The sequence below is a fragment of the Aythya ferina genome, assembly GCF_964211825.1.
Source record: "Aythya ferina genome assembly, chromosome: 3".
NCBI classification, from domain to species: domain Eukaryota; kingdom Metazoa; phylum Chordata; class Aves; order Anseriformes; family Anatidae; genus Aythya; species Aythya ferina.
Window position 1 is genome coordinate 32,732,909 of NC_140298.1, and position 25,770 is coordinate 32,758,678.

Sequence of the window (25,770 nt, forward strand, 5' to 3'; positions counted from 1 at the left end):
ATTGTATTTGTTTAGGAAAACTACCATTTAGCAAAAATACTTTCTGTGGTGGGAAATCCAAATATTCAGAACACTTTCAATCTCTAGCTGCTGTTACAAACCATATTTTTAAGCATAGCTGCAAACATCCATGGACTTTACATAGTAACAGAAACAGATTGAAGAAGCTATGATCTTCTTTAGGTTAGCGCTGCCTTGAGCACAGCATGCACTCAGTGGCGAGCAATGTGCTTGCAACCACAGAGGCACTCACTGTACCTCTCTCTACAGCCTGATTGTTTCTAGACTTTATTCTCCAATCACATGGAATGGAGTAAAGATGAAACTGCTCAATAAGAAGTGCTTTAAGGCTGTGGCTTACAAACAGCTTGAAAATTTGAGCCTTTTTATTTGTTCAATTAAAGAAAAGGGTAGGGGAGATGCATTTGGTAATTTTGTGGTGGAACAGTTTCTCTTAACTTCTCTTTTTCATCTCTGCAGATTTTGATGAATGTTCAAGACCTCATACTTGTGGGGAAGGCTTCTGTATAAATACTGTTGGCTCGTATAGGTGTGAATATTGTGATAGTGGCTACCAAATGAACAGGAGAGGGGAATGTGAAGGTAAGCTTGGACTCTTCACCGGTAGTAACACAGTAACGGTTGCCAAACCAAACAACTGCAATAGGAGGAGCCATTTCTTCATGATGACTGTTTTCTTATGGACTGCTGTTTCTGATCTGAGCAGTAAACTTTACACCTGTTTGTTTTTAAAGAAAGCTGGGCATTAGACATATTAAAGCTATGCCACAGTGAATTTGCATGCTTATTATTTTTCTACTTGATACATTTCTTTTAAGTAAGTTCCATCTCCATTTGCTGTTTCTTTTCAGATGGAATCTCTTGGCACAGTAGTTTTATACCTATTGTGTTCAGAGTTTCTTTCCCCATTCCACTCTGCCTATTTCCATTGATAATATCTCTATCTTAATCTTACTGTTGGATTTCTATCACATTTCTTCACTTAATTTGCCTTCAGGTCATTTAACTTCCCCACGTACAGCAGCTAAAAATGACAGAATGTTCAGAAGGATATTGGTTGTTTTATCTGCAGTGTGTCTGGGACAACAAAGTGAAGTTAAAATTTATTCATATCACAAAAAGTGCCAAATGTTACCACTGTTTGGAAAGATTAACATTGCCTGCTGTTCAAAGGAGGCTCTGCACAGAGGCTTGAGCTGCAAAGGGAGAATTCTCAGAGGGAGCAATCTTAAACAAGAAACCTTTTGAGTACTCTCCAACCTTTTCAGTTATTTGATTTCTGCAGCTGTAATTCAATTCATATTATTTAGCTTTAATCTGTTATTAATTAATTAATGATTAATTAATTAATTATGATTAATTAATTGTAATTAATTATATTAGTTACAATTAATAAAATATTAATTATAATTAATTAATTAATCTGTTATCGATCTGAATCGGAATCTGTTAACTTTATTACTATTCCCTCCTTACCTGTCCACTTTACAAAGTCTTTTGTTTCCAAAAGGATCCATTGTTTTTCCTAATAAAAATAATAAATACATAAATACATAAATAAAAAGAGCAAGCAGCAAATGATAAAATGAACTTTTCTCTTTTCCTTTTTCCCCTTTCCTCTTTCTTTTTCTTGTTTGGAAATATATACCTAGCAGATATTTCATGTTGCAGGAGATCCTATGATGTCTTACCTTTAAAACTACACGTTATTTTCCAGTGTGCCATTTTTGCCTATTTTGTTGTTCTTTTTTCATTGTCAAAAGGAATTGTGAACTAAAAACCACAGGTAGCTATTTATTTTTAAACATAGTTTTGTACATTACATGCATTTTTCTAAGGTACTTATGACAGAATAAAATTGCTAACATGTTAGGTTGCCTAACAAATGATCAATATAAAGCTGCTGTGGGTGTATTTGTTGCTCTTAGCACTGCTAAGACATTCCTCTTTCTACTCAGACTTTTTTTTTTTTCTGTTTTACAAATGCTTTACAAACTCTACTCTTACAACTGCTTTTGCAAATTTTCTCTGTCAGTCAGGAATGTATTGGACTCTGAAAATCATAATATCACAGTGCATCAAATTTCTTATTAGCTTGTATTTTAAATAGTGTGGTGTAGTTCTCTATTGTTTAGCTTAAAAATATGTAATCTCTATAATCACATTTTCTGCTGAAAGTTATTTAAGGTTGCTTTGGGGAAAAACCCTCCTACACTAAATCCATCAAACCAAGGAAATGACACATTCAGGGAATCATTTCACCATGTCATTACACCTACACATTATAGTCACACTACTGACAGATTCCAAATTCCACAGATAACTCCTTTCCACCTCCTCCACACTCCAAAAACAAAGGTAAGAATCCTCCAAGCTGCACACAATATACACTGTTCATTTACATTTCCTCACCCTGTCATAATTCTGCCTTCAAGCTATATGCACACAAGCTGTGTTGTGGGCCCAGCTGGGGAGAAATAAAGACTGCATACATGTTCTTCTTGCTAAATTCATTATTCATGTAGAACAATGTTACAGGCATAGTGAAACATTATTACATACAATTAATTATTTTTACAATTAATTATTCCTGCAAAAACTTCTGGTGATTTGTTTAAGCTTTGCAGCATTTAGACTTTATTTTGACTGCAAATGCCTGTACAAAATGCATAATTCATGTTGGGTGTTTTCAAGGTGAATACAGTCCAGGCAGTTCTGAGAGCAGGTTTCAGAGGAAGGTTGTTTGTTACTTAATAAATTTTAAAAATCTCACAGCTATTTCACTGAGAAGCATTTGCAGGGCTGTATTGTAGAGGCTCAGGAGGCCCGCTGCTGTTTTTATGAGAAAGAACTCTGCTGGATTGTCATGATTCTATGCAAAAATGTGATTTGCACAGATCCAGTGTCTAGTTTGCACATGGGATGTCCAATTCTCTGAAGGTTGGAGCATTAGCCAGTTAAAGTACAAGTGTTAGGGGGCAATTTTCCCTCTGTGAAGCTTGTTCCCAAAACTAGGAGTAAATTGCTACCCTTAACACTCTCTGTGGTGGAGTAGCAAGTCCTTAACTGCTGAAGACACAACATCTAGGTGTGGAGCAGTGAAGAGATGTTAATTTAGGGAGCTGGGGTTAGAGATAACTTAGGCTCTGAATATTTCATTAGCTGCATGCACTGTGTGAAGCAAATCTTAGGTAGAAAATACTATAGTTGTTGTACCATTACAGACCATGCCATAAAATGATATTCAAGTCTGCAAGCAGGCTAGATTGAGGCTGCCCATGCAATTTTAATTCCATTATCATCTAATCAGTGGTCACTCAACAGCAGCATGTCTTTGAATGACAATTTTTGTATGCAGTCTCTTTTAGATTGAAAATATTGGATGTATTGGAATTTTCTTCAGTGCAGGATAAGAAGTTACTGGTAGATGCTCAGAGCCTGATCATGAGATATTTGAGCTTTTCAGGACCTATCTTGGTGCTTTGTCATGGGTAAACTGCAATCTCTCATGATGCAACAAGTCCCTCTGTCACCCTAAACGCTGCCAGCCTCACAGAGATGAATATGTTGCCTGTGCCTTCTTTCAGACATAATTAATTCCCTATTTCCTATAAGCAACTTGATAAAATTACTATTCACACAATTAAATTCATAGTTCCCATACTACTTCTCTGCATAACTCTAGGGGATAGGAGACTACCAAATTTCTCTTTGCATTGAGAAGCCAGTAATTTTGTTGTTACAGCAGTGCACTTACAAACACTCCTGAGACAGACAATAGGAGGTAGGTACCTGAGAACATTTCGACATGGTAGAAGGGTGACACCAACAATAGTATTTATTCCCATCTAAGCCAGAAATCTGATCTCCTGTATGCTATACTACCAAGTATGCTACCAAGGAGTGGCAGTATAACAGAAAATTCAGATTCTGTTGCGTGCACTGTGGTCTAATTTATTTCTCATAGATGCCCCTTCACTGGTACAAACCTATACTAACTTGTACCTTTCTGGGTATCTTACAGAAAGTACATAACTCTTTAAATTTATGAGTATAACTTGAACTCAGTTGGCTTATTGTTTAGTGTTCTGTTACAGTTTTGACCTATATTTTCTTTTATCTTCTCGTTTGAAGACATTGATGAATGCATGACCCCAACGACTTGTCCAGATGCACAGTGTGTTAATGCTCCTGGCTCTTACCAGTGCATTCCTTGCAGAGTGGGATTCAGAGGCTGGAATGGACAGTGCCATGGTATGTTCAGTACTGTTGCATCTCTGGTTATAGTTCTTGTTCCAAGATGCTGTATTTCCTATTCCATCGATGTTAAAACATGATGATAGCACTTGTGCCATGGTTCCCCATTTCATTCAATAATAATTGAAAATAAGAGAAATTGAATTTGAAATTATTTTAAGTTCTCAGACATGGGATGAATGAGGAAATAAAATTTTAGTATTAGAACATTAAATCTAGACTGTAAATCATACAATTTTAGTTTCAAAAAATGAAATAGAAAATACAGGTCTGAAAGGAATGTATCATCAGTGAAATGCTATTAAGCCATTTTTTGGAGGTATTTTACAAATAGAAAGGTCATGAGAGTGCTAACACATCACTGTGACTGGCAGGCTTTTCAACAGGATATGGGAGTTCGCTCATAGCACTTGTTAGTAATACCTTAATTATCTGTACTTCCAGCAAATCTTGTGTTATTCAGCACATCTTTTAACAGCTTGTCTTTCTTGCTTTCGTTTATTTTTTTTTAGGACAGATTTTTTCACATTGTTTTTTTTCTATTTGTTTTTAATAGATTATTTTTTTCAAATTAATTCTTAGCTATTTGAGATAAATAGGAAAGAGTGAATTAATACACAAAAAGAAATGAAATCTTCTGCAATTTTGAGTGCTATTTCCTGTGGTACTGCCAGAAAATTGAATTTGACCTCAGTTGTGGAATATCTGTCTGTAGTGAGTACTCCTGTCTGCTCTGTGTGCGTATACACATGTGCACTATAATTTGTGACAGTTGTTTGAGTAACCATGTTACTTAAACTTAGAATGATAATATCCTACATAGGTAGTCTTTTCATTATTATTGTAGTTCAGATTGGCAGTGTACTTCAACAGTTGATTTCCTAATTGCTCCCCATTGCTGTGATTTGTTTCAGCTCATGAAGCAGTCTGAGAGAATTAAAATAACACTGGGAGGTGGGCATCTACTGTGCTCCAACCACAAATGGGCTTTTGATCTTTGCAGCAAGACTAGAGCTAGGTTGCTGTGAAGCACCTGAAATACGTGTGGTGTGGCTGTCAGAACCCACCACTGTTCTAGTTGTACAGATTTCATCTTTTCAATCACTCTGTTGGCCAATAAAGGCATATTGTAGCACAGCATTTTTGTCTGAACATCCCTCTGTAACAATTTATCAGCATGCCCTAGCTGCATTATTTGGTTTTATAATCTGACTTACTGTGCAGGAAAGTATTTCTCAGGTAATTCCATAGGTTTTAATTGAGTTATATCAAGCTATAAAATGTTTAAAAGAAATTGATGTGTTTCTCTAAGCACACATTTGTTGATACATATTGCTTTTGCTTCTTCCCACCTACCTGGATTCCTGCAGTCCTTGCAAGGAATATGGCACATTCATTCTGTTACAAACATTCAAAGATTTCCTTTTATTTATTTTTTTTAAGGTAAACTTACCTTCATTTTGTGTTCTTTTCTGATACCAATTTTGATATCTATGCCTATTTGTGAAAACAGCCTTGTTGAAAATTCCATGGTATACCTTTCACTTGGGCCATTTTTGTTAACCAAGTTAGTAGGAGTAGAATTGAGAGGCAAGAAATCACTGCTTTGCTCAGATTTACAACCAAATCTAATTCATGTAAGGGATAAGTATTTGTTCCAAGATGTAGATGCTTCTTTTCCTTGTATCACTGCATATAGTTTCCCTTTGTTTTGTGGAATGTTCTAAGCCTAGACATCTCACTCACATCATTAGTGATGTGATCAGTCTTCATTTTCTGTTTATCCTAGACTTACATCATGTTGGAGATGAGCCATATGCATTTTAGAAAATGTAATGCAGACAGAGTTTGTCTTACAGCTTTCCAATATGGTATCATTTAAATACACTGCAAAGGAAAATATATGCCAAGTTATCTATGATGGGTATTTAAGTCCATTGTTCCATAAACTCAGTTGTTTCTGCTATTAGTTTAGGTCAGTTGAAGCTCTGCTGTTTTTCCCCAGGGCTGTTTTCAGTGTTTTTTACCTCAGCTCATTCCTCTGCTGGCACTTGATGCCCTAGAAAGTATAGCGTAAAAATTCTACAGGTCTTTAGTGATGTTTATATTTTAGCCTTGCAGGATTTAAATCCAGGAACATACCAACTGTCATTTAATGAAGGCAAGTCTATCACTTCAGACTTACATAGAATATATTTAACTGCAGTTTAATTAGGAGTGTCCAGTGTGAGATACATAGTGGAAGAAATTAAAATGACACCAGCACACCCTGCCTCCTTACTGTCTTGCAATTGCTGCTACTGTCCAAGATCCCATCATGTGTTTGTGTTGTGCAGGGAGTATTTGAAATAATCATTCTTAAGTTTACATACAATCCCTATTTTTTTAATTATTCTCTCTCCAAATACATACATTCTAATACAGTAATATATCATGACATATAATGAAAATAAATAGTATCTGAATTTAGAGCACACTTCTGTGTATTAATGAATAAATGGAAAAATAATAAAAAAGGCTTACAAAAATTTCTAGACCACTCCATCCTCATTGTTATTACTGTGGTGAATTTTGCAGCTACACAGTTAACTAAGAATATTCTGCTTGCAAAGTGTTAGGAATCTGGTCAAGAGGTTTCAAAATTAGTACAGAGGCCAGCAGAGCTGATCCATACACTCCTAGCCCTGCTGCAAAGAACTTGATAGAATCAGGTACAGCTCTGGACTTCACCTTAGAAGACCTAGATTCTGTTCCTGGCTTTTTTGCTGGTTTTATGGGGAAGTACATTGATCTTTTGGTCCCACCTAAAAACCAGAAATTATATACTTGAATATATACTTGAAAACTTTGTTTTCAAGTAGCTTTGAGAAAAGCAGGTGACAAGCAATCTGTAAGAAGCAGGTTTGTTATTAGTTTGTGTGCCTAACTGCTGAGTTAGGTGCTCTGTGTTTTCCATTTTGTTCAGTGAGGTCATTTTGAAATGGTAGGAAGGAGTCTTAGAAATTAGTCTTGCAGAAGGATGGAAGTAGTATTGCCTACTGAACTGCCATAGCAGAAGACCTGCAGATCTGTGCTGTCATCAGGGTGGAGGCCACTTCGTATTCTTAGACAGCCTCTAACAAAGGGGCTTTATTGACAGAGGCAGATCATTTGAAATATGGATAATAATGGTGGTTTCATTTATGTCTGAGCATGGATGGGCTTTGTCAAAAGTCAGGTTATACAGTACCATGTGGAGAGCTATGAGTGGTAAATAAATGTAAGGAAAATACTCGCTGCAGATATTCAGAATAGCTAATAAGAGCTATGAGATGAATTAAAGGTTTTTAATCTTTCCATCTCTCCCTGTTCTACAGCTGTCTAAATAGCTTGAGTGCCTCAATCAGTTGTTTTACTTTATGTTGACAGATTTTGTGTGCTTTGTGGTGGCAAAAGACAGTATAATTGAAAGTAATATGATTTCTGACATAAAAGCAAATAAGGTTTAATTTTTTTCTGTCTCAGTAGAGCTGAAAAAATACTTTTTTTTTTTTTTTCATAGAAGCAGGGGCTTTTTTCATAGAAGCAGGGGCACCTGCTTCCTGTTAGCTATACCCTCAAATTAGTTTAGAATTCTGAATTAATTCTGCCTGGGTTTATAAGAAAGTTGTTATTTATTTGTTTTTATTGTTTGTTTGTCCTTTTCTACAAATTGCATTCAGAAGGAATACCTGGAAATGATTAAGTAGTAACACAGCAATTTTCATGTTGACTAAACGGAGTGGTCCATCTAGTTAATATTCTCCTTTCAGAGAAAGATGAAAATGCATCTGTGCAATAGTTAAAAGGGAAAACAAAAGTTCTTTTTGAATCTGCCTGTGAATAAAGGTTGGCTTGCAACTGAATTGAGAGGTTTTGCTTCTAAAACTTTAGTTATAAAGTCTTAGTTGAGTTCTTTGTTGCCTGTATAGACTAGCCTTACAAGTGATCTGCATGAAGTACAGAAATCCTCTTGAAATTCCTCATGTGTTAGCTATGTCTTTTAGAACCTGCCTCCCTTAAGTGCATTTCAAAAACATTGTCAAGTAATGTGCAACATGCGCATGTTTTGTATATGCTCTTTATCTATGCACTGGAGAACTCTTAAGTGTTGTACGTTAATTGACCTAGCTTTAAAAAACAGCAAAAATTCAACAGCAGAGAAGTGTGGTTGAGTTCAGAACTTGCTCCAAGGAGAACCTTCCTGTTCCCTCACTCCAGGTAAATGAGCAGAGGCAGCAGGTGGGAGCTGTGACGAGCAAATGTTTCAAAAGTGATTTTGGTGAGAACGGTTTCCAACACAGCCCTGCCAGCTTGAGCTGTGTTTGCATCTGGGGTTATCTGGATTGTTTCTTGCAATAGCAGAAGGATTAGTGATGATGGTTACAAGGTATTGGCAGCTGCTTGTGCTTTTGTCGTAGTTACGTATACTTCCTAAGAGTAAATCTATGCAATGCAAGAATGAGTGTGCCAGCACGTGCTGACCTCTTTTTTACTCTACTCTACTCTTTCTATCTCTTTTCTCACAGTGGTTTAAGCCATTTGGGCAAAAATGATCTTATTTAAGTAAGGATGATGTAGACACACAGTTCATAGTACAAACACTATTAAAAAAAAAAAAAAAAACGAGATTTGTTAACCTGAACTACAGTACTAGGATTAAAGCATTGTTTTAGTCATGTGGGTTGTGAGTATACTTTGAGCACAGGCCAGCTCAAATTCAAATCCTTATTTCTCTTCTTTTTTTTTTTTTAATCAGAATTGCTGCGGGATTGACAAGGCCAAAAAGACAGGAAAGCTGGTTGTAATTATGCTTATGACAGAACTTGAATCAGTTCCCACACCCACCTGAGAGATATTTGTAACCAAGTTAATTATACATTTATGCTTTGTTTGTATTCACAGATATAAATGAATGTCAGTATGGCAATCTCTGTACACATGGACGTTGTGAAAATACTGAGGGGTCTTTCAGATGTATTTGTGGCCAAGGTTTCAAACTCTCTGCATCAGAGGATCAGTGTGAAGGTAGGAAGGAATATGATTAAAATTCTGTAAGGTTGCACTTCTAGATAACATTTCTCATCTAATAGTATTCTTCCTCATGGAGACAACAAAAGTACAACACTGAGGCTAAATTACCAAAAATGTAAGAAGAATGTGTTTTTCTATTTTATGGCTTACATAGTCACATTATACATTTTGTGATTTGTTATAAAACATCTGGGGTTATAAAGCCAATCAACAATGTTTAGTAATATTTATGTTACTTGATTGGAATTTCTGCAAAATGCTTGACATTTCTGTCATTTTCGAGGTTTGGAGACAGTGGCTTTTGCTGTCTTAACCTTTTAGTGTGGCATTTGCATTTCTTTTCATCTTTTTTTCTTTCATGTGAGGGAGTGAAATCACAAAACCCAGGCTACGTTCTCTTGGAACTCAGTAGTGTCAGTTAAATGCTGAGCTGATGCCTGCTTTGGTATTGCTGCTTTTCAAGCAAGATACTTAGTAGAAAATGAGTGTGGTATCATATTTCTATGAACAAGTACCTGCATTGGAGATACATCTCCAGCGTGTCAGGTCCTGCATTTCTTCCACATATAAAATTCCCATCGGTACTGCTCCAGTGGAACAAAATTGGCTATGGAGCCAGAGCACAGCAGTCTGAGAGAGAGCACAGAGTGCATATATGAAGTATGAGTATCTCTCTCCTCCTTGAACAGCAGGCATTAGGGACTCCTTGCAACCTGTCCACCAGAAGTGAAAATCTGGGATAATGTCTCCAAGCTGCGGAAGCACACAGAAACCTGAGTTTCTTTTCAGCTGTTTTTCTTCTTTATATTCCCTTCCCATAAGTGTCTGCATATAGCACTAAACACATTCAGCCTTCTGAGAGCTAAAATAATACAATAAAACTAAATAATCATTCATTTAACTTTGTCAGGAAATTTGAAACAAAACATCACTGTACATTAAGTGGCTTGAGTGAGTTAAATGTGCTGTCCAGGACACAGAGCAGACCAGTCTTGGGGAAAGTATGTAGACAAAGTTTGACTGCTTCCTCTGAGCCTTTCATGGAAAAGAGCCTTTGCCAAACTGTGCTGGCATGTGCAGACAGTTCTTCTTAAAGTGCACCCTTCTAAAGTCAGGATCCGTACACGTGCCCAGATACCTCATGCAGCCCCACAGAATTCGGTGATCCTTAAATTCAAAACTTCTCTGGTCACAAGGGACCATTATTCAAGAGGTCAGACTACATAGCCATAACACAGACCAGAAAAAACTCACTGAGTAACTTTCTCCTGTTTGAATTGCAGTATATTTTCAGAACAACATGCAGCCGTGCCTAAATCCTAGAAGTGACTAACAACCTGCCATATAGATTTAATTACAGTTTCTTCACAAACTTTTTATAAGTAAGAGAGTGAAAACAGGTTTCCTAGCTCATAGAGGATGTGCTGTGTTCTGAATTCAAAGTGCTGCTCCCCTCCACTATTTTGACATTTTCATATGAAAATTTAAGTTCAGTGTTCAAGTCCATCTGGTAACCCAGGCTGACCCCGGTTTATGAGAACTGAAGCACTGAGGGATTAACAGTAGTTGTGGAAGCAAAGAGACGTTTCCCTATACTTAGAGGATTAATACTGTTACAAGGCGAGTATTTAAAGGAGAGTCAATGTACAGCTGAATAGGAGAACAGCCTGTCAGTGTGTATCTGAAAACCATACCCTGTTAAAAGCTGGTGATCCTGCTGGAAAGTATTTTGTGGGTTTTGCTGACTCACTGGAGCAGCTAGCTTGTTACCTTTGCCAGATACGGAGAAACAAAAAGAATTCACAAGCAGTGTGTCTGTCTGTGGGTACCTGTTTGTGTATTGATGGATATTGACACTATGGGAGCGAATTGTGAATGCAGTCACCTTGAGGAAAACAGCCAATCTGCAATTTCATATATTTTTACGCATTATGTTGACTGTCTGCATTTGTTAATAAATATAAGACCAAGAGAAACAGTACTTCATATTGACACTCTCCTTCCCTGTTTTGTTCAAATACGTTTTTTGCACTATTTGCTCAGTAATCTGTATTTTCAGATGTGTTATATTATCACTGTCTTTTCTGCTACAGATATAGATGAATGCCAGCACAGATCACTTTGTGTGAATGGGCACTGCAGGAACACAGAAGGGTCTTTTAGATGTGTTTGTAACCAAGGTTACACATTATCTTCTACTGGAGATCAGTGTGAAGGTAAGCTTGTGGACTTAAGCTACTGATTCATTTTTTTTCAATAAGATCTTGTGTATTTCAGCTGTAGGCGTGAAGTCTTTTGCAACTGGGGTAGAAAGACATATTGCTCCTCTTTCTTTTGCAGAACCTTACTCTGAATTGTTTAACAGTCCCCTCCTGCACAGCCACATATTTATTGTTTCTTAGAAATAGTGCCTGTCATCTTTTCACATACAAGAAATCAGCATGTGTATTTCCCAACAGTAAGACTGAAAGAGCAGTTGACATTGTTACCCAAAACACTTAAGCTTTTCCAAATCTTGTTGCTCAAATTCTGTTGCAGAGCTCTACGTTGGTTCTGTATTACAAAAGCTTCTGCCAGCATACTCTGTTCATACGGGATCCTGCTAAGAGAAAACTTATTCAGCTGGTTTGGGGAAGCTTGAATCCCCCATGTGCACTGGCAAGAGAAAATACGCAGTATAAGATGAGCTTTGAGGGGATCTGGTGGAGCTCACACCTTTAAGTGTCTCAGAAAGCAATCTGTGTACTGAGTTTTTAAAAACAAAAGAGGTGAAAGATCTATACCAAATTTAGGGAGAAATGCTATGTTATACTAAACAGCCACATTCTATTATCTCTCAAGTAGAACAGCTTAATGTCCAGTAATTGGCAAGCAGATACTTTTTTCTAATGAATTATTTCAAACCTGCTCCCTTTTCTCCATTGTTGTATCATATCATGTCGTATAGCCTTTTGCTGCGCTACTCACAGTCAATCCTGAGCATGTGAGGTTTCTCATAAGTGAGCTCCAGAAACTATTCTACCTCAGGTGTTTCCTTATCTCCCACCCTAGAGGAAAAAACTCTCAATTAGGCTGTTACTGTAGGTGTGGTATTAGCATAAATAAACTTTCTGGTCTCTGGTGTGCTTTCTGTAGCTGCTAATACCATGGAAAAGACAGAACTCCTTACTGTTGTTCTCCCCACTGTGTGTTCTGCTGTTAGGTTATCATGCACACAGCACTCTAGGAGATAACCTAACAGGAGTGCTGCGTGCATGATCACCCTCTCACCCAGAGCAATATGTCAGGAATCCTCCTCTTCAATTGATTCAGGCAAAAGAGCAATTCCCCCAAGCTGTGACACAGTGCTGTCTTCTCAAGACAAACCTGTGATATCAGACCAGACTTTATCAGTGCTGATGGTATGGGATTGTCCACATTTAATGAGTGACAACATATCTTGAAGTACTCACCAATGAGGCAATAAGGATATCTTATAATCTCTTCGGTACTGATCTGTTTGGAGAATATAGTCACAGAAGAACTTAAGATCATCTCAGCATTCCTGGTGAATACCAGTATCACTTGCATCAGCTTCAAGAAATGTGGCTGACGATGCAAGGCACTAGAAACTTGTGTCAAAGAATTTTGTTTTTGCTTGGCTTCACATGTTCGTGAGTTGTGACAGATGCGGAGATACACTGTCAAGAATCAAAGATTCTTGGTCAAATCAAGGTCAAGCCTGCCTCCTAAAGACAGAACAGACTGTGTGGTGTCATTCCTGACAGATACTCATCTCATCTCCTCTTAACAGACTTCAACAGATGAGATTCCAAATATTTCTTCAAACAGCTTGTGCTAGTACTTCGCTGTTCTTCTGTTAGACTTTCTTTATCCCTGATGTGTGATGGTTATTTTTTATTGCTTCAGTTTAATTTATGACTTTTTAGCCTGTCAGCCTTCGGCAAGAAACAGTCTTCTTTATTTCCTTTGTGCATAGCTGAGAGGGATAGGATGGGAGCGAGGGACGCATAACCATTTCAAGCATTTAAATTGCTTCAGCAAGAGGCCTTACAAACCACTAAGTCTGCAGAGAAAGATTTTGAACTAGTAAATGCTGTCAAAAGAGTGTGAGCTTGGAAAATTGTTAGTTAAACCATCTTGTAGTGAGGAAGAGCAAATGAAATATAGAAATTAATGTAAATCCATCATAGTTTCCAGAACTTCTCTTCAGTCTGCTTTGGCACATTTCATACAGCCCGGGAAGTCACAGTAACTGTTGCTGCTTTCCATTACTGTGATGTGGGCTGACAGGAGAGGTCCATGCTTTACTTTATCTTCATCTCTTCCTTGTTCCAATTCAAGGGCAATTTTCAAGAAAAAACAATTTCAGAAGCTCTCAAGGCAAAAGAGGAGGAATTGGATCATACAGGGAAAACAGGTAAAGCTGTTCCCTTACCCCACAGCCTTTGTCTCATTCACAAGAGTCTGTAACAAAGTCTACAGCTGCTCCATCCAGTGACAAAGTGGTTAATTTCTGCAGAGACAATTTGTTTGCTTTAGATTTTCATAAGTATTAAAAATTCTCAACAAAATCTGTCCATATCTTGAAATAGAAGAAATTCTTCAGTACTTGCACTATATCCCTTCAATATTTTCTGAAGTACATGACATTATGGACTGCTTTTTGCACCTTGGAAACCAAGTGTGAACACACCATGCTAGTTCTGCTCTCTGTAAGAATGCTTTATCTGCTGTAAGTTCACCTCTTCTGATTTTCTTCACCTTCAGAAATATGTGTATGCGCTATCTGAACTTACATGTAGACTGTACATCTCAAAGAACTTGGGCTGTCCTAGCAGCCTTCAGAGATTTTGCTAGCCCAAATGCTCTATGTGTATACCTGTGAAGGGTGATAGAAAGTACTGAACACTTCAAGAATGACTTAGTGTCTCTGCTTTTCCTCGAGATTCTTGTGCAGTAACCATAGGAGCTGTGAAGAGTTCCATCAGAGAAAGGGAGGTTTTTGTCCTATATGGAAAATAATGAATTTTGACTGAATTTGGCAGAAAACGCCTTCTTGTTGTGAGGCTTGGCATTAACTCGGCGCAGGGGAGTCGTTAATTTTTTTCTCATGCTCCCAGTCAAAATTAATTGCTGTTTTTCAAATAAACCACAATTTATTTCTCAGTTGAAAATGATTATAAAACATGTGGTTATCAAAAGGTCACAATTTTGTCAGTATTAAGTGCAGTTTTATCTGCAATAACACTCATATATGTAAGAAAGCAATCACTATTTCTTATTTTAATCAAATAGATTAAATCCCAAGGATAGTTGCACTTTGATGTACAGTGTAGGCCTTCCAGAGAGAAATGTAGAAATGAGGTCATGTCCTGTTTTTTTAATTACAATTGTTATTATTCCTGAAATGCATGAAAAGGTTGCAATTCTAGTTATATCAAATCTGTGGTTAAGAAGTCAGAATATTCCAAGGCAGTGGAAAAACTCTTTGTCAGTTTTTTCAGGAGAAACTCTGGCCCATCAAAGCAATAGACTCGACTGATTACAAGGTAGATCACTGAGGAGAAAGGTGCAAGTTACTTCTGAGATTTTTCTTCTATTTTCTGTTTGCTTTTAAAAACAGAGACCCAGTCATGAAGTACTTTGTGATCTTTAGTTGTAGTGAAACAAAACCATGTAAAATCACTGGAATGTAGGCAGTTGCTGAGTTAATTCTGTACCTGTGCTCTGTTTTCTCTCTTGGGCTGCCATTGCCTTTGAAAGGTAATGGAAAGAAAAGACTTTTGGTAAAGACAATGCCAATATCCAGTATGCCAATATGTTCTTGAAATAATTGGTTGTTTTGTATCTAGCTTCTGTCTTGAATCTTTCCCAGCTATGTGTCATGTTTACCCCATCAACGTCAAGACACTAGGGCAGTCTATAGACTGAGGACTTGGCACTGGGAATGTGGTGGATAGGCAGCTGGGAGCTGGACCCTGCATGCCCTGGCTCTTTGTCTGGATTAATGGCTTAGGTGCAGTACTACGCAAAATCAACTATTCAGCTTTGTAATGAAGCTGCTAAGCCTGCAAAATAGCTGTATTGCATCACATAAACTGCCTCTGAGAAAACAATCATTAGCACAGCTGTACACACAGTGTGGTCTGTGTGCTACAAGCCTTCTGTCCACGTGGCTCTCTTGTGAGTAGTCTCCATGGGCATGTCTTGTCTGGTGTGGCACACCAGCTATGCCTGGGCTTGCACATGCTCTAGACAACATCTGAGTCAGGTCAGTTCAGGCTCAGAGAACTTTGTGCAGTGGTCTAAACATGTCTGAAGATACATCTTTCAAAATACAAGTTTGTATCAGTAGGCATTTTTTGTGTCTTTCTTGGAAGACAAACACAGCTGGTTGGCTTTTCTTGATAATTGTACTACTGTAATGCCACAGTCACCATTATAGTAAGGTAGAGATTGATATAAAGGTCTGTTATGATATTTTTCATTAGAGTTAAAATGACACACATTCAATATGCTTGCTAAGAAGAAATGATCCACAAACTCAAATTTTAAAGCTTTCTAGAAATACAAGAAGTCTGATAATATGCTGAAAGAAATTAAGAGGACATCCTCACGTAGTTATTAGAGGACACTGTAGCTTCAAGTTGCTACATTAGTATTGAAGTATCACTTAAAAAATTCATCAGTTTTTACATCATTTGATTATTCAGTTACATTTTTATTTCAGATATTGATGAATGCCTTCAAGACAGTGATGTATGCCTTCGAGGAAACTGCATGAATACTGATGGGTCTTACAAATGCACTTGTCCAGATGGCTTCCAGCAGATAGCAAATAGGGGATGTCAAGGTATGAAATAGCTATTAAAAATGCCAGGATCATTTTTATAAGTATGCAAGTTTATAATCATGACTTGTGAAGGTCACAGATCATGATAATGAGGAGAAACTCATTTTATTTATGATTGGTAGTACTTTCTTACTCTTCTCACTTAATATCATTGTCTCTAAATATAAGTTGAGAGATTAGTTCAAGAGGCTTAAATTTCAGCCTTCATAACACGAAAGAAAATCTATGTTAGCACTCACAGAGATTCAGTACTGCATTTTCCCAAATCCTGGTAGCATTTATTTTGACAGTACCTTGTATATTTGTGAACTGATGTCATAACAAAGCATTATAGCTATTCTCAGGTCATGTTAGGTCATCTCTCTGTCATCTCTAAAACATTTTGCAGTACTTTGTGGAGAATGGGGAGGAAGAGAATGTGTTACCTGAGGCTAAGCCAACACTGCCAAATCCAGAAAAAGTACTTCCCAACTTTTGGGTCTGAAGAATCCTATCTCTGTGTTGGCACAACACCCAGGCATGCCTCAGCACTCCCTTTTACCATCCATTTTTATGAGACAAGAAATGGTCTCAGAGCTGGAAAGTGGTACCATGTTCATGCTCTAAATGATTGGAGGACCAGGAGTTTGGACTTTGCTTTGGCTCCTCTCATGCACAGTTTAGACTTGAGCTGAGAGACTACATTCCAACTAATCTTTGTTGAAGATCTTATGCAACCAACAGTAAATTCCTTGCAAAACTTCTAAGTATTACATGTGACTGCTTTCTAATGCTGAAAACATTGCATTCAACATAGAGAAGTACTGTATTAGATTTTGCTTTAGCAGATAAAGGGGAATTGACCACAAGCTATAAATCAGTGCCAGCTTTCCTACCATCTAATTCTCTTCACTCCACTATGTTAAGGAGAAGTATATAGGCTACATGAATGAATATCACAAAACTGAAAGCACTTAGGAGCCAACTAAGGGGTAGACAAGTATTGTAAACAGAAAAATGTGAATTAATATTGGAAATCATTTCAGGTAATGCCACACTTGAGAAAAAAGACCATGAATGTTGAAAAATAAGAATTTGTTGTAGAAGGTGTGTGAAACCACTTGAACAGTAGCCAAATGAGTATCAGAACAAATGGAAGAAAGGGGGAGCTGATACAATGAATACAGACAAGTTAGAATAGCAGAGCTGGACACCATGAAAGAATATAAAGGGAGGTCTGTGACTAACAGAATTGAATATGTTTAGAGGATTATTACTGTGTAAGCTACCTGTTGTTGAGCTGTTACAAGATCTACTAGTAGAATTTTCATTAGTCAGAGAATGAAATCTTGAATATATTTTTATTGTCCTGTATTTTGGACTGGACAAAACTAGCCATATTTACATTGCAAATTATGACTGTTTTGCTTCAGTAGTTTGCTTCAAAATGCTTCACACAGCAGTGAAACAGAGACATCTTTAAATGACTGAAAGTTAATTCTTATATCAGAATTCTGTAATAGTAAGAAAAAAAAACAGAAACATTTTTGACAGAATTTGTGTGGAGAGATTAGGGGTGTGGTAAAAGATGAAGATAATAGGCCACTAGTGCAGAGTGATCTTGAACACATTGTAAACTGGGTATGAGCAAACAATATATATTTTAATACAGCCAGTTACATATTGAAGAAGGAATCTCAATCACATGTGTAGGATAGTGGGTTTCCTTCTGGGACACAGTGATTGAAAAGGATTTAGGGGTCAGAGATAGGTAGCTAAACATGAGCTTCCAGTGCAACCCTGTGGCCAGTAGGACTAATGCACTGTCTGGAAGATAGAAAAAGCATAATATACATAAGAAGTATGCAAGGGTTTTTTACCTCTATTTTGCACTTATGCAGCTGCTCTTGGCACATGGTTGTACTTGGACATTTAGTAGCCCAAAATTCAAAATGGATGCTGATCAGTTGAAAAGAGTTCAGAGAGGAACTCAAAAAAGATGATGGCCTGGAAGAGAAAGGATTGAATAATTTTAAGCTGTGTATTTTGGTAAAGAAAAATTAGGGGAGATTTAATTATAGTGTTCTTACCATCAAAAGAAATCATAATTGAAAGTAGAGAACTCTTGAATTAAACTGACAAATTTATCACAATGAGTGTCTGCAAAGTTGAATCTGGACTAAAATTTAGGCTAGAAATTAAGAACATGTATTTTGGTTAGGAGCAAAGCTGAAAAGAATCCAAAATATCATAAAGTGTGTAGTGTTCTCTTTCAGACAAATTAAACTCTATTTCCCTGACATTATTAATTTTGTTTTCCCGTCTCTTAAATGTCATTCTACCCTTGTGTAATCAGCTCTTCTGGTTTCCAGTATTTTTCTGGCAGTTTTAAAACACTGACAGCTTAGTTTCGAGAACAGTATGCATGCTGAGAAGGTACTGTACTGCACTTGTCTTTGCTGATCTCCAAACTTACCTGTCTTGGACACCTTCAAAGAGCTTCACAGAGTATGCCATTGGTCTACAATTGCCTTGATTTCATAGAAGACTTCATATATGTAGGTGTTGTGTGAAATGCAGCACACTGACTTTTCCCTTAGCACCTTTTACAGATATTACCTTCCCCAGGCTGCATTTGTTCTTTCCACATGCACAGTGCCTTCAGGACACTGGCCTAGAAGGTTTATATACACAAGATACAATCAGTCTGCATTTAAAGAAAATTCTATAATGGCATTATGGGACTTGAAATAATAGTGCCGAAATTGTAGTTTATCTAGACTATCAAAATTATTGTCTACTTTGATGCATTTTGCATGACTCTAAAGATGGCTGGAAATTTAAGCAATAAAAGACACAGTTAAGAGTAAGAAATTCTATCTGTTACGATGGATGAAAACATCTCAAGTATTTTTTTTCTAAGTTTTTGTTTGATCTCAGCATGATACTGAAAACTTCTTAAAGGTTTCAGTAAAGCAAAATGCCACAGGTACAATTTTATTCTATTTATTTTATTTTTTACAATTCTTGTGAATGTATGTCTTGAAAAAAAAAAAGAATGAATGTATGTAATCTTTGAGTTCTGATGGCAGGTTCTGTTGGTAAGAAAACATCAATCAGAAAGAAATTCTTGGTTTTTAGATAAAAAGTAAGTTTGAAAGGCAGTATTTGGAAAATGCTTTCTAAATTCCAGAAAAAGAACAATGATTATGAACTCTTATATACCAAACTTTTGGGACCACTCCCCATAAGAAAAAAAAAAAAAAAAAAAAAAAGTAAAATGAGTATTTGGCTTTAAATTGTATAAAATCAACTTGCTGGAAAAGATGCAGCTCCAGACCTGCTGGTAATACAAACACATGGAGCCAGATGCACAAAGTTGACAAGCATACAGCAATCAAGAAGCAGTGAGAAGGAGCCATCTGAGAATTCCCCTAATGCAGAAGAAATGTTGGCTTGTGTAGAGCTTATCCTGACATCTCACAAATCATTCTCATCTGCTCATCGTCATTGCAGAGAGTGATATAGAGGGAGTATGGTAAATCAGAACATACTGATGCTTATACAGAGTTTAAAAAAGATCCCACAAGATTTGGTTACTCCTGAAAAAGAGCCTGATTTGCCTAGCTGGTAGATACAAAAGCTTCATTTAAGACTAATTGAACTAAGGCTTAATATTAAGGGAATGGTTATTTGCAAAGCTACTAATGTCTCTGTTTGCAGATATCAATGAATGTGAGAGATCTGACCTCTGTTCACCTCACGGGGAGTGTCTGAACACAGATGGGTCCTACCAGTGCATATGTGAGCAGGGCTTTTCTGTGTCTGCAGATGGCCGAACATGTGAAGGTGAGACAAGTCATAGTAATGCATGAGCTTCCCCCTGCATTCCCATTGCTTTGCTGTTACTAGTTGAGTAAGAAAGACAGTCAGTTTGGGTGTAATACTGCAAAAATAATATTAACTCATCAACCTGCCACCTAAAGGTCCCTTTTTTTTTTCCTCTTAAATGCATGGCATGATATGTTGCTGTTTGTGTCACAAGAAGTGTAACAGGAACTGTACAAAATGGGCGACACAGTAGAACTAATGTCTGTTAGAAGCTGTTTTACTTGTCTTGACTTTTAAAAAATTCGCCATCTGAACATCAGATTTTATTTTTGAAAGCAAAAGAAATTAGTGAAAAAGAAGGAATACTGGCATAACTATAGCAAATGATGACAGAGATGGCAATGATATCCTTATACTAAAATATGTGAAACCAGAGGACACCTGTAATAACATGAAAGTCTATTCAGAGGTGGAAAATTATTTCTGTCATATAGCATAGGTGAAAGAAGAAATATTTAGAAAATGCAAATAAAGTGAGGTTGGAATTTGGGCTTCTAAGAGGTTTCAGATGGGTAGTCCTTACAGCCATATGTATTTAGTGTTATTTAATTTAAAGTGTCTTACATGCATTAGAAGCAAGCCTGAGCTGCCTAAATATTCTTATTGCTGGATGTGAGACAACAGAACCTGCCTTGTCAAGACCTTGACCACCAGATGAAGCATCCATATAACAGAGCTCCAGTGAGAAATTGTAGTAAAATGCTGACAACGATAGCACTTCAGACATTTTGAAATGTCAGAAATTGAGTAAATCTTAGTAATTAGATCTTTGCAGTGATAAAGTCAGTTTACACTTTATATGCAAGCTTGCTCATACAGGTATTTTTCATTTAAGATTGTAAAAGTTGCTACAGTAATAACACTGGTGAGAAACATCAAGAAGCCTAGAATTTAGGTCCACCTAGGGTTTTTATTTGGTTATAGCATGAGAAAATATCCTGTTGCTAATGGAAAGCACACAATTGCTAGTGATGTTGCTCTCCTGCACTTGATTTAAAACAGGAGACTTGCTGTCAATGATACCAAGAAGATATGTGGCTTTATGTAGTCAGTGATGCTGACAGAAAACATAAATTCCCCTGACTGGATGAAAAATGGCTGTTCTCATGGATGAGAGGACTTTTCAAGGCAAGAAGCCTTGTGGGAAAAGTAATGATATTGAAGAGGAAAAAGTTACGCTATAGTAGTTCAGCAGGATGTATGCAGAGGAGAAAACCTGGGCAGAGGTAGCTCAGTGTTAAAATCTATGGGTGATGGATCTCAAGCGTTCAAGAAGTAAGCAAGCTGTTCTGTTCCAAATTATAAGCCAGTAAATCGTCGTATAACTGGTTTTCACAAGCCAGCTCTTCTCATCAGTTCACTTAGGCCTAGTGAAAAGGTTCTTCCTCCAGTAGAGAAGATGCATGGAAACTTCTGTAGCATTTACTTCCCCTACTTTTACCAGAGGAAAAACAGCATTATTATTTCACCTGACATATAACTCGATATGTAATAAGTAACATAATAACTAAGCACATGAAATACACTATTGGCAAGGGTATCACTGTTACGCTGATGTAAGAGGATGTGTGCTCTATATTTAGATGTGGTATGATATTAAACACAATATTAGTGTTTTAATTATTGTTGGTAACTAAAAAATCCTATAGATATTTTGTTGCTTATTCATCCCTAAACATTTACTTTGTATTGTGATTATGGTATGAATTGTAAGAAACATTTTCTTACTGTAATAGAAAAGCCTGGTCAGGTAGACTAGAGAGAATGAATCTGAATAGTGATTGGTGGAGGAGCCAGCATTTTATGATCCCAAGTAATGAGGACAATTCCAAGTTTTTTGGTAATGAATTGCTAAAAGCATGTTCATGGACTCTCTTGGCAGCATATATACATCTCACTCAGTCTTTAGGAAGGGTATGGTTAAATATCTTCAGTTTCTCGGCAAGAAAAGTAGTAACAGGTGTTTTGCCTCACCGTTGAACATAGTTTAAAAAAAAAATTAAACAGTGTAGCATGCTATTAGTAGAAACCAAACACTTTATTCCAAACCAAATTTAGAAGAAGACTTTCTAACCTTGTAAAATAAAACTCTCAGAAATTAAAAAGGCAAAACTGAACAGAAATACAGCTTAAAAAAAATAAATGTTAGCGACATCTAATTTTAGGAGATATACCAGAAATAGTGAGTCCTCTCTGTCTGGATCTCTGTCAGGTAATAAGTAGCACAGTTTCCAGGCATGGGTTACCATCACATATGATAAAGTAGTACAAAGTTAATCTTCATTAGAATAAAAAAGCCAGTTTTACGAAGTAGAAAAGGATGAAATCATAAGATCTGTTTCTAGGATTGTGAGTAGTTTTGGAACTTTTTTAATGAAGAATAAAACAACAAGTACAAAACCAGTTGACCGTGCTTCACAAGTAATCGGTGGTGAGTGTGGAATACAGATCAGACTTCATATTCAGCACTTGGAAAAGTATTTTAATAGCTTGGCGAAGCAAGGGTACTTCTAGTCTTCTGCAGCAGCAGCAATCCTTTTCTACCATGACTAGTTTCTCCATTCTGTCATTTTAATAAAAACAATTATATAGCTGAAGAAAATCATTTAAAGGGAGCACTGATGACTTCAGTGTTAGTATTTGTACTGGTGTTAGTTTCAGGAGTTAGCTTCATGCAAAAAGACAAGATGAAACAAAAGGATCAAAAACAAAAGGAATGTGTGACATTCCAGGTACTGAGAAAGGATGTGGCTCCCAGCCGCAGAAGCTACTGTTCTTTACACGAAGTTTCTCTGTGAATTTAATTCTAGTTAAGTGAGTGAGAATAACTGTTTATACCATCAGAGAAAGAACCTGAGGAAATTTTGCTGGATTCAGACGCCTTTCTGTGCCTGGGGAACAGATTTTCCGTATCTCCAGACTGTTTTTGTATGAGTTTGAATCATTTTTTTTGAAAAGTCAGAAACAACAACAACATGAAACATTTAAGAACCCCATGTGGTTCAGTTCTGGTATGGAGCTTTTATGGCAATTGGCCAAAGAAAACTGAACAGCTGCAGAGACTGTCTTCTTCCAAGGTGCAGACAAACTTTTGTTGTGGCAGTGACATTCCACTGCTGCCTGGCCCCATGTTCAGCAATTTGGCTGCACCAGGCTCTCCGAACACTCTCGGAGCACTCCCTAGCTCCCTGTTGAGCTCTCAGGGGTTCCTGTAAAGGCAGGGTCTTACCTAGTTGGCTGCAAGTCAACGGTGTTGGCAAAAACTCAGATTCAAGATTCTCTGATGCTTAGTCAATATCCTGCCCCAAGCACCTCTTCTGTCTCTGTGTCCAATCCCATCTGTCTCTCAGTTGCTCCCTCACTTTTCGTGTCTGCTGCAAGCCCCTAGCTTCACTGCTTGCCTCAAGAGGCACTCCAGAAGAACTTGTTCATCCCATCAGTGCTCTGCAACCTCTATCTCTGTTTCCTGATAGAGATGTTTTAGGACAACAGCTACTTCTTATCTGCACAGCAGCTAAAGAAATAAGAACACAAAGGGAAAAACAAGAGTTTCTTTCTTGCCAACGTCATTGCAATGTTTGAATGACCATCCAGAATCATTGTCTCTAGATGGCCAAAATCTGTATTCAAATATTCATTGCTCTGATACTCTCATAACAGTGATTTTTATGTGTCAGAAGCACAACCTTGTTCTCCTAAGCACTGTACAGAGCTGTCCTAGCAATAGTTTCTCTTCCAGACACTTTGCAATGTAAATTTTTGCAATTTTTTGCAAAATATCGTGCCTGAGGTTAAATATACGTTCACCTTGTTCACATTGGCAGAAAACAACGTGGTGTTGAGCTGAATAGAAGTAAGCTTGAGTGCACACGTGTTGCCTTTCTTTAGATCTTGATGACGTTAGATCAAAGGAGTTCTGATTAAACCAGGCAGCACCAAGTCATGGATTCTAAAGCAGGTCATAATTATAGAGCTGTCTTACTCACTGTATAGACACAGGATATGTTAGTTTCATGTTTAGTTTTTTCTCCTTGCTTTGCCTCTATATAACATGAGAATTGCCGATTACAAGGTTCGTGCTTTACAGCACGATTAAAGAAACAAATGCCCTTTCCGGCTGTAAAACAGGAGTCCTTTGAGTGAGCTGTCTAGACAAGGAAAAATATTTGGTGCTTGGACCTTCTCCGTAATTTCCCAAGCACTAAAAGATCCAGTCATATTCAGACTGTGTACTTCTTAAAAACAAAACCATCTTCTATGCATATTATATACTAAATTAGGGTACTTGCTATGATCACAAATTTTGTCTCTGCAGCTTTTCCGTCAGTGACCTTAGTTTACTTTTGGAGACCACGATCCATTCCCCTATTTGTTTTCTTTAATATTTAGCTATTAAATAAAAGCAAAACTGTAATTCATGTAAATCTAAAATCCCCAGTTGTCTCTTCTGTCTAGGCTTTTTACAGTGTAAATGTCCTGTGGCTCAGGAACTTCTGTTATTAAGCTATAGCTGGCCACTGAAAATACAAACACTGTATTATTGTCTGTTTTCTTAAATTCCTGGCTGTCAGTCCACCACTGCTTACTCAGTTTGAATTCCCTTCTTAACTGGGCCTTCTGAATAAGAGATACAGTATTGAGATTTTTTGCCCAGATATGTAAAACTCCAGATTGTGAGAGACTAAAAATTAATCTGCAATGTCATGCAAGTCTAATACTCAGTAGCAAAAGCGACGGATGAAAAAACCACAATGATAGCTGCTGGTGTGGTAATTTTATCTTTCTCCCAGTAACTCCATATCCATCTTTTTATAATTCTGTCATTATGGTGACTAGAAAAAGAAAGGGTATCAAATAGAATACTTAACCTTTCACATTTGACTGTTTTTAATACAGGTATATATTGTTTTCTCTTACTGCTGAATTAATTCTACTTGGGAAGGTTTGTGGTAGATTCCAAAAACTTCATTATTCACAAAGCGCTCACGTTTTTATATACGGTTCCTTCAGAATAAACACAGTAGCTATTATATTCTTTGCCAAATAAAAAATAACCCTTTATAAAATTAATTCCTTTAATATTTTTCTTTGTTTAATAAATCAAGATAAAAAGATTATTGGAACTTCAGACAAAACCAACAAACCAAATATAATATTCTGCAAGTTCCATCTACAAGTACTTTTTAAAAATAATTATACTCATAAATGTCTCCTAGATTTCAGTGTATTTAGTACATGAAGTTTTTGCATTAATTTTATGTTTTAGCTGAACATTATTAACCAGTGGATCAGTTCAGTGAGAGGAGCGTTTTCCATCACTTAAACAACCTTAAGATGATATTAGATGCCTTTATGAAAAAGATGTTACGATTCCACAATTTACCTGGTTAAAAAAACATGCCAGAGGTGGTTGTTTTGTTTTGTTTTGTTTTAAATTTATTTCAGTGATCAGGCTACATTATGTGGATAGCCTCTTCTGGTCTTGAGTGTCTATATGGAGTTCTAAACCTGTCTCAACCCCAACCACAGCAAATAGGAAAGACTGTTTTTCAAGACCCCAAAAAAAGTCTCAGCCTGAGGCAGACAGAAGTGTGTTTGGATGACTTTGGGTGATTAAAGAGTGAGAGGGAAGCAAACAGGCAACCTGTTAGGAAATCTGTGAATGGTAATGCAGATAGCGTGGGGATTTGTGACCACGTGGTAATAAATGGTTA

General features: G+C 37.0%; 1 protein-coding gene across 8 annotated transcripts in view; it reads left to right on the forward strand.

Annotated features, from left to right (window-relative positions):
- The window catches only part of LTBP1 (latent transforming growth factor beta binding protein 1), a 205,177-nt gene that overhangs the window by 143,353 nt on the left and 36,054 nt on the right, over nt 1-25,770 (forward strand). For all 8 annotated transcript variants that reach the window (XM_084512716.1, XM_084512718.1, XM_084512717.1 and 5 more), the window contains 6 exons: nt 481-603; nt 4,156-4,275; nt 9,202-9,324; nt 11,424-11,546; nt 16,064-16,186; nt 19,889-20,014. In XM_084512716.1, the coding sequence (XP_084368842.1) occupies nt 481-603; nt 4,156-4,275; nt 9,202-9,324; nt 11,424-11,546; nt 16,064-16,186; nt 19,889-20,014 (738 nt within the window). The remainder of the gene's footprint in view (nt 1-480; nt 604-4,155; nt 4,276-9,201; nt 9,325-11,423; nt 11,547-16,063; nt 16,187-19,888; nt 20,015-25,770) is intronic.